The sequence below is a fragment of the Macaca thibetana genome, chromosome 19, assembly GCF_024542745.1.
Source record: "Macaca thibetana thibetana isolate TM-01 chromosome 19, ASM2454274v1, whole genome shotgun sequence".
Lineage (NCBI taxonomy): Eukaryota > Metazoa > Chordata > Mammalia > Primates > Cercopithecidae > Macaca > Macaca thibetana.
This window is the reverse complement of record NC_065596.1, coordinates 29,118,430-29,127,975: the sequence shown is the minus strand read 5'-3', so window position 1 is coordinate 29,127,975 and position 9,546 is coordinate 29,118,430. Positions and strand designations below refer to the sequence as shown.

Here is a 9,546-nt window from a genome sequence, read left to right as displayed (position 1 = left end):
TTGCCCCCGTCCCTACCTACCCCAGACACCCTGAGCTGAGAAAGCAGCCAGCTAATTAATCCCATCCGGTTATTACATGGGGATTCCGAGGGATAAAGGGAAATGGAGAAGCTGGATGGGGGCATTTGGGTTGATGCAGCACTTGTTAAGGCTGAATGGCAATGACAGTGGCTGCCCTCGGTCCAGAATACAGGGTGGGAACACGTCCTCCTCCCTGTCACTGGCTCCCTCTGCAGCTGGCTCCCAGCCTGCGGGGCACTTAGGTAGATGGCAGCATGGGCAGGGGGCCAGGTCCGAGGACCGAGAAGCACATTCACAGACACACCCTCTAGGGCTCCCAGTTCTTTAATCTGGGGGATGGGTCTCCCCCTAAAACAGTCATTCTCCCACAATGGGAAGAACCCTAGTGTCCAGAGCTACCTTCTCCTCCCCAGATCCGCAAGTTGGGCCAGGGAAGTGACTCTGGCTGTTAGCCACAGCCCACGCCTACCCTTGCCCTGTGATTCAGACACCCGAGTTCAGAGCCAGTCTCCAAGAGTATCTTACATCCCAGCCTCTCCTGGAAGGTCGTATGATCCAGCACTGGGGAGAGAAGGGAAATCCCCAGGACTCAAATGCCCATCCCACTCTCAGTGAAGTGAGGACTCATCCTACTGGAAAGGCCCCTAAATAACTTCAAGTTCCAATATCCCATTTTTACAGATGGGGAAACTGACATGAAGAGGAGTCCAAAGTGTCACAGTAAGTTGAGGCAGTATTGGGATTTAGAGCAAAGCTTCTGGGGTCCTTGAAAAGGACCTCATTCCAATTAGCTAGTGCTCCATCTCTAAGCCTGTTGTAGGGACCAGGGGAAAAAAATAGATATCTGTATTTATATTTTATATATATATATGTAATATACATATGTATAACATCTTTAAGAAACAGACACACGGCTGGGCATGGTGGCTTATGCTTGTAATTCCAGCTCTTTGGGAGGCTGAGGCGGGTGGATCATCTGAGGTCGAGAGTTCGAGACCAACCTGGCCAACATGGCGAAACCCCGTCTCTACTAAAAGTACAAAAAGTAGCCGGGCATAGTGGCTCATGCCTGTAATCCCAGTGACTCGGGAGGCTGAGGCAGGAGAATCACTTGAAGCCGGGAGGCGGAGGTTGCAGTGAGCTGAGATCACACCATTGCACTCCGGCCTGGGTGACAGAGCAAGACTCTGTCTCAGAAAAAAAAAAAAAAAAAAAAAAAAAAAAAAAAAGAAATAGACACACATCACTAGGTGTAGGGTTCCAGAGCATTCTAGACTCACCAGCCCTGGGCCTCTCCCTTCCCTTGTCCACTAATTAGCCCTGTGCCCTACAGGGCCTCACCTGAACCTTCAACTTCTAGGTCAACCCAGAATTGTTGCTTCTCAAGTCCTGAGTCCACCTCCTGGCACTGCTAAGAAGTCCACCTGGAGGTGATGAGAACTTACAGGCTTTGGTAATGGACAACTCTGGATGCCTGGAGCCTTCATTCCTTTTGGCATTACAGAACCACAAGAAGTCATCTAGAATCATCGAGATTCTCAACTCCATTGGCCAAGCTGGAACCAGCAAAATCTCAGACATCTAGAATTGCCACTGCTTCCTTGACTCTGTGATCAGTCTAGAGCCACAGAATCCTGATTCCCTTTGGACATTCTAGAATGGCACTTAAAAAAAACCCACCCCGTGAATCCTTTCAAAGCATTGCTTATTCTCTTGGTTGGGTGCTCTACAGCCAGAAGTTGGAGTTATCTAATATCAAGAACTCCTAATCTGTTACTTTAGTCTTTCTAAACCCACAGACTCAACAATGTTTTGTGCATTCTAGAAACACTACTCTTTAGTTTCTGGAGTAGTTCAACTCTCCAGGTCAAACCTGTCCTAGAATCACCAGTGCTTGCCTCTGTGGTCAACCTAGACTCACACAATTTCAACTAATGAGCTTTCTGGAACCACAGATCTTTTTCTTTTTCTTTTTCTTTTTTTTTTGTCTTTGGTCAGTCAAGATGATCTTCCATACTTGGGGCATTCCATAACCTTCCCTCCTTAGGTGGTCTAGAACAAATGATTTGCTACTCAGTTGGCTGAGTTGAGAAGCAACACTCCCTTGAAGCTTAGGTAAATCCAGACCTACAAACTCTTGATCTCTGATGCTGTTCAAGAACAGCCAACGTGCTTCCCCAGAGGCAGTCTATACCATTGGTTTCTCACCCTGGTCAACAATCCAGATCCCCCCATATAGAGGGATCTAGAACCACCAGTCTTTTCCTCTTGGGTGATCCAGAACTCTGGTGAGACTCAGGGATCAGGCTCATAAAGGGGTCTCAGGAGACAGCACAGAAGCAGAGAAATTAAAATTAAGGTCCAGTATGTCCATGGTGGGTCACCAGACATGGCAGAACCTTACCACCTAGTCATTTACCCAGCAGGCCTGTTGGTCTTCAGGAACACCTGCCCCCATCCCAGGAGAGAGCCCTATCTCTCCATCTTGCTACCTTGGGGAAGGGGGCACACATGGGGAAGGCTACGTCAGTTTGCATCACAGAGGCAGGGTCAGCGCCAGGGTTGGTGTAAGAACTCGGGGGCTAGCAGCCCCATCTTCTGTCTCCACCCCATTCCCTTCCTCGGCCTCATCATCCTCATCTTCCTCCTGGCAGCAGCTCAGAGCAAGTTCATTCTCATAACAAAATGCAGTCAGAGAGCCGGGGAAACTTGATTTGAGGCTGTGGGAAGCCTGCTCTGCCCGTTCATCCAGCTCCTTAGCACTGCAGACCGGCGTCCCTGGGACCTCGTAAGTGCGGTGGAAGTGGCGATAGTCGACCTCATACTGGGAGCCACGCTGGAAGAGAACTGGCTCAAAACGATGGCCCCAGAGAAGTTCACCAGGGAGGTAGGACGAGCGACACTGTGTGGTCATGGCTGTGGCCTCAACCATCCCCTCGAGAATGACCACCAGCTCGAAGTCAGCCCTGGCCAGCTCGGCACGTCCTAGCTCATACAGAGGACTGGCAGAGTCGATCTCATGGACGATGGTGATAGGGGACACGAGGAAGATACGATCGGTGCCTCCATCAAAGCCCACATCTACATCCTGGTGGTCGAGCGGGATGTACTCACCCTCTGGGGTCACACGGGGCTGCAGGGGGAGGCGAGGAGCCAAAGACAGAGAGCAGGGAGCACAGAGATGGGCAGAGACAGAGGGAGTGAGAGAGAGGAAGAGATTCAGTGAAAGAAGGAGGTAAAGACCACAGGAGTGAAGGAGAGGGTGAGAACACGGATCCAGAGATGGGGCCGGCAACCCAGAGAGATGCAGGGGAGGACACCCAGTGAGGAAGCCAGAGATCCAGGATGGGAGGAGGGGGGACAGAGACCCAGAGATGAAGAGAGAGGAAAGAGACTCAGGGTTTGGGGATAGAAAATGGGAAGAGGGGTGTGGCGGGGGAAGAGAAGGAGGAGAGAAGAACAGAGTGATATTGACAGACAGACACAGAAATCAGCAAGACAGAGATGAAATCGAAGCGACAACGGAAAATAAGAATGACATCCAGCAGAGAATTGGAGAAGGAAGGGGAGAGGAAAATGTCTTTTAGTATGTGGCCAGAGAAAGATAAACCAGATGACAAGAAGGGAGAGTTAGGACAACACAGGTCCAACATTCTGTACCCACCACTGCCTCAGGCTTATCCCTGGGCTCTCCCCTGAGCTATCCAAGCTGCCAGGGCAACTGCAAACCCTTCCATGTCATTCTGTGTGAGCAAGCTTTGTGGGGGTGTGGGTATTTCCCCCCCACCTACCCGCTGGTTCCATAGCCACCTCCCAGGCCAAGTCACTGCCCCACAGACTTTTGCAAGAGCCAGTGTCCCTCCGATTCATGAATCCTGGCATCTCAAGGCGTCAGGCAGGAGATAGAAGTGGGAGGTGGGCACCTATCCTCTTGTAACTGTCTCTGGGAGCCCCAAGTAGAGGAACCCCAGAGGCGGCTGGGAGTTGCAGCTCCCACCACCCCTGATCCTCTCCAAGTCCAGCCTCAGCCCAGAGTTCTAAAGTCACTTTACTTGGGCAATGGCAGCTGCTGGCCCAGAGTTTCTTGGGAACGGAGATGTTTGAGCAATTTGACCACAATTCTAGGAACACTAAGGACCCTTCCTCAGGGCACGGGAGGGAGCCATTACCCCAGGGGCCAATGGGAGGTGCAGTTTCGTTTCGTTGCCACCTCCCACCCTGCTCTCAGAGGGCAGGAGGCTGGTGGGACACGATGGGCCATTGAGTTGGGGAATGAATTCCCCCACAGATGCTGCAGGACCCCACACCTAGAGGCCTGGAGAACTGTGCTCCACAGTGATGAACTGCACCCGTTCCAGGGCCTGCTTCTCCCGGGAGCCTCAAGTCACAGGCTCCCATCTGTGCCACAGGGTCCAGTGGGAATTGTACACCCGAGTAATAGAACGGTCACGCAGGCCCTCCACCACCACCCCGCAAAGCTGCATCTGAGGCCACCCCATCTTTGGGCAGGTCCCTTGACCCAGAGGCTTCTGGGAATTACGGCCCAGGGCCTTGACAGGCCAGGTGTGGCCCTTTCGGGTCTACCCACAGGCAGCCCATCCTCAAGCCACAGGAAGCTCTGTATGTCCCAAGCCCAGGCCTCCAGGAAGAGCTGGTCACAGACCTCTCTTTTGGGTTTACATCCCCAACTGCCCAGTGACCCATTCGCAAGCCACACACCTGAGAGGCTGCTGGGAGTTGTAGTCCACTCCCCCTCCAGGACCGCATGCCCCTCACCCTCGGGCCTACATCTCCCCCAATCCCCCAGGGCTCGCGGAGGTCCGCACCTGCAGCAGCTGGGCACGCACGTGGGCCTCGACCAGGTGGCTGCGACGCAGGTTGCCGACGCGCCACATGAGGCAGAGGCGGTGGTCGCGCAGCGCCACGACAGCGTTCTCGCTGAAGACCAGCGTCTCGTTGCGCTTCTTGGGTTTGGCCATCTTGGCCATGACAGCACCCACGACGAAGGCGTCAAGCACGCAGCCGGCGATGCACTGCAGCACTACAGCGGCCACAGCGGCCGGGCACTCCTCGGTGACGCTGCGCACGCCGTAGCCGATGGACGTCTGTGTCTCCAGCGCGAAGAGGAAGGCGGCCAGGAAGCTGGCCACGTGTGAGAAGCAGGGCGCAGGCGGTGGCGGGGCGGCCAGGTCGCCGTGCAGCGAGGCTATGAGCCAGAAGGCCAGGCCGAAGAGCAGCCAGGAGGCGAGGAAGGAGCAGGAGAAGAGCAGGCACATCCAGCGCCAGCGCACGTCCACGCACGTGGTGAACAGGTCGCTCAGGTAGCGCGCGCCCTGGCCACCCAGGTTCACGAAGCGCACGTTGCAGTGCCCGTCCTTCTTGACGAAGCGACCGCGGCGCCGGCCCACCGGTGACTGCACCCGCGCCGGCACCCACCCGTTGCGGCACAACCCGGGCCCGGCCTCCTCTTCATCGCCCGCCCGGCTGTCTCCCGAATCCAGGGCGCCGCTGAGGCGGCGTAGGGCCCTGGCCAGGCCCATTGGGCGGAGGGACCCCCTCCACTTGGACTAGTGGGGGGCAGGCGCCCCCAACCTGCCGGGACAAGAAACCGGTAGGAACGTCAGGGGCACCAGGAATAGGTGAGCTCATCGGCCAAGCATGCTCCCCGGTGGTGCTTAGTGACCTCATCTGTCAAATAGGTGGAACTATACTTTTTTTTTTTTTTTGGGGGGGGGGGGAAGAGTCTCGCTCTGTCGCCCAAGCTGGAGTGCAGTGGCACGATCCTGGCTCACTGCAACTTCCGCGTCCCAAGTTTAAGCGATTCTCCTGTCTCAGCCTCCTGAGTAGCTGGGACTACAGGCGCACATCACCACGCCTGGGTAATTTTTTTTTTTTTTTGAGACGTAGTCTTGCTCTGTCGCCAGGCTGCAGTGCAGTGGCGCAGTCTTAGCTCACCGCAACCTCAGCTCCCTGCAACCTCTGCTTCCCGGGTTCAAGTAATTCGCCTGCCTCAGCCTCCTATGTAACTGGGATTACAGGCCCGCGCCACTGCGCCCAGCTAAGTTTTTGTGATTTTTTTGTTGTTGTTGAGACAGAGTCTCGCTCTGTCGCCCAGGCTGGAGTGCAGTGGCCGAATCTCAGCTCACTGCAAGCTCCGCCTCCCGGGTTTACGCCATTCTCCTGCCTCAGCCTCCCAAGTAGCTGGGACTACAGGCGCCCGCCACCTCGCCCAGCTAGTTTTTTGTATTTTTTTGGTAGAGACGGGGTTTCACTGTGTTAGCCAGGATGGTCTCGATCTCCTGACCTCGTGATCCGCCCGTCTCGGCCTCCCAAAGTGCTGGGATTACAGGCTTGAGCCACGGCGCCCGGCCATTTTTTTTTTTTTTTTTTTTTTTTTTTTGAGACGGAGTCTCGCTCTGTCACCCAGGCTGGAGTGCAGTGGCCGGATCTCAGCTCACTGCAAGCTCCGCCTCCCGGGTTCACGCCATTCTCCTGCCTCAGCCTCCCGAGTAGCTGGGACTACAGGCGCCTGCCACCTCGCCCGGCTAAGTTTTTGTATTTTTAGTAGAGACGGGGTTTCACTGTGTTACCCAGGATGGTCTCGATCTCCTGACCTCGTGATCCGCCCGTCTCGGCCTCCCAAAGTGCTGGGATTACAGGCTTGAGCCACCGCGCCCGGCCAGTTTTTGTAATTTAGTAGAGAAGGGGTTTCACCATGTTGGCTAAGATGGTCTTGATCTCCTGACCTCGTCATTCGTCCGCTTCGGACTCCCAAAGTGCTGGGATTACAAGCATGAGCCACCGCGCCCGGCCAGCCACCTCTTTTTAGAAATGTTTTATTAATTTAATTTTTGTTTTATAGAGACAGGGGCCTCACTATGTTGCTCAGGCTGGTTTCGACCTCCTGGCCTCAAGCGATCTTCCCTCCTCAACCTCCCAAAGTGCTGGGATTACAGGCCTGAGCCACCCCACCTGGCCCATACTCCCCTTCCAAGTTGGAAGATGTAGCATAAACAGCAACGATACTATAGAAGATACTTGTATAACAACAACAGAAAATACTGTAACAATAACGATTTTTTAACAGGTGCCACAATAATTACAGCATGCATTTATACAGTGCTAAATCTATGTACTGTTCATAATTTGTGTTCTATCAATTATACTGTTTATACAGTTTGGAGGTTGTTGTAAGCACTTTACATGAATTTACATATTTGAGCCTCAGAGCAAGCCTATGAGGCAGACATCATTATCCCCATTTTCTAGATGAGGAAACTGAAGCACAGAAAGTTTAAGTAACTTCCCCAAGACCACAGCTAAGTAAACTGGGATTTAAACGCTAGCCATCCAGCTCCAGAGTCCATGCTCCTAACTGTAAGGTGTAACTGGTTCTCAGCATGGAGAGATGCCTCAGGGCTCTGAGGTTGACTGTGGTTGAAAAACAGGCTCGCAAAGTAACAAAAGGAAAAAATTACATCAATTGAATTGCATCAGAACTAAATAACTTTTTTTTTTGAGACGGACTCTCACTTTGTCACCCAGACTGGAGTGCAGTAGCGCGATCTTGGCTCGCTGCAATCTCTGTCTCCTGGGTTCTCCTGCCTCAGCCTCCCGATTACAGGCACGCACCACCACGCCTGGCTAATTTTTGTATTTTTAGTAGAGATGGGGTTTCACCATGTTGGCCAGGCTGGTCTTGAACTCCTGACCTCAAGTGATCCTCCCACCTTGGCTTTCTAAAGTACTGGGATTACAGGCGTGAGCCACTGCACCCGGCCAGAACTAAAAAACTTTTGTGCTCCCAAAGACACTGTCAAGAAAGTGAAGAGAGGCCAGGTGAGGTGGTACACACCTGTATCCTAGCGCTTTGAGAGGCTGAGGCAGGAGGATCACTTGAGCCCAGGAGTTCATGACCAGCCTGGACAACATAGCAAGGGGCCTGCTCTACAAAAAATTAAAAATTAGCCAGATGTGGTAATGCAAACCTGTAGTCCTAGTTACTTGGAAGGCTGAGGTGGGAGGATGGCTTAAACCCGGGAGTTGGAGGCTGCAGTGAGCTATGATTGCACCACTGCACTCCAGCCTGGGCGACAGAGCGAGACTGTGTCTCAAAAAAATTTTTTAAGAAAGGGAAAAGACAACCCACGAATGGGAGAAGATACTGTAGTTGCAAATCATATACCTGATGAGGAACTTGTATCTAGCCTATATAAAGAGCCCTTGCAACTCAATAATGAAAAGATAAATAACCACCCCCCGCCAACCTTTTTTTGTTTCAGACAGAGTCTCAGTCGCCCAGGCTGGAGTGCAGCGGTGCAATCTCAGCTCCCTGCAACCTCTGCCTCCCGGGTTCAAGAGATTCTCTTGCCTCAGCCTCCTGAGTATCTGGATTTACAGCTCACGCCACCATCCCAACTAATTTTTGTATTTTTAGTAGAGACAGGGTTTCACCATGTTGGCTGGTGCCCAGCCCAAATAACCCAATTTAAAAGTGGGCAAAGGGGGCCAGGCGCAGCAGCTCGCGCCTGTAATCCTAGCACTTTGGGAGGCCGAGGAAGCTGGATCACTTGAGCTCAGGAGTTTGAGACCAGCCTGGCCAACATGGCAAAATCCCATCTCTATTAAAAATCCAAAAATTAGCCGGGCCTGGTGGTGCACATCTGTAGTCCCAGCTACTCCGGAGGCTGAGGCACAAAAAAAGTGGGCAAAGGATCTGTATAGACATTTCTCCAAAGAAGGCATACAAATGGCTAATAAACATATGAAAAGATGCTCAACATCATCAGCCATCAGAGAAATGCAAATCAAAACCACAGAGGAATACCATTTTGCACCCACTCAGAATGGCTGTAATAAAAAAAACAAGTGTTGGCAAGAATGTGGAGAAATTGGCACCCTCATACACTGCTGGGGGGAATGAAAACTTGCAGCTGCTGTAGGAAGCAGTCTGGCAGTTACTTAAATGGTTAAACATAGAATTACCACATCACCCAGCAATTCCACTCATACTTATGTACCCAAGAGAAATGAAAACAGATGCAAAAACTTGTACACAAATGTTCACAGCAGCATTACTCATAATAGCCAAAAGGTGGAAACCCAAGTATCAACCAACTAATGAATAAATAAAATGTGGCATATTCATCCAATGAGTAGTATTTTACAATAAAGACAAATGAAGTATTGATAGATGCAACAACATGGATAAACCATGAAAACATTATGCTGTCCGGGGGCGGTGGCTGGCACCTGTAATCCCAGGACTTTGGGAGGCCAAGGTGGGCAGATCACTTGAGGTCAGGAGTTTGAGACCAGCCTCGGCAACATGGTGAAACCCCGTATCCACTAAAAATACAAAAATTAGCCGGGTGTGGTGATTATAGGCACATGCCCCTGTAATGCCAGCTACTCGGGAGGCTGAGGCAGGAGAATCACTTGAACCTGGGAGACAGAGGTTGCAGTGAGCCAAGATCACGCAACTGTACTCCAGCTTGGGCGACAAAGCAAGATTCCGTTTCAAAA

At 52.2% G+C, this 9,546-nt stretch overlaps 2 protein-coding genes across 2 annotated transcripts in view; one reads left to right on the top strand and one right to left on the bottom strand.

Annotated features, from left to right (window-relative positions):
* The window catches only part of TMEM143 (transmembrane protein 143), a 170,232-nt gene that overhangs the window by 33,600 nt on the left and 127,086 nt on the right, over positions 1–9,546 (top strand). The window lies entirely within an intron of this gene.
* On the bottom strand, positions 328–5,561 carry KCNJ14 (potassium inwardly rectifying channel subfamily J member 14). The gene is made up of 2 exons (XM_050772481.1): positions 4,848–5,561; positions 328–3,154 (listed from the first exon to the last, which is right to left on the bottom strand). Exons 1-2 carry the CDS (start codon positions 5,559–5,561, stop codon positions 2,558–2,560), a joined length of 1,311 nt encoding a protein of 436 aa, XP_050628438.1. The 3' UTR covers positions 328–2,557.

What these genes read in the sequence shown, in the direction of transcription:
- KCNJ14 (XM_050772481.1), bottom strand. Translation starts at nt 5,561, where the DNA reads ATGGGCCTGGCCAGGGCCCTACGCCGCCTCAGCGGCGCCCTGGATTCG. An exon ending in TGCGTGCCCAGCTGCTGCAG is followed by an intron (nt 3,155 to 4,847) that starts GTGCGGACCTCC and finishes CTCCCCCTGCAG; the next exon opens with CCCCGTGTGACCCCAGAGGG.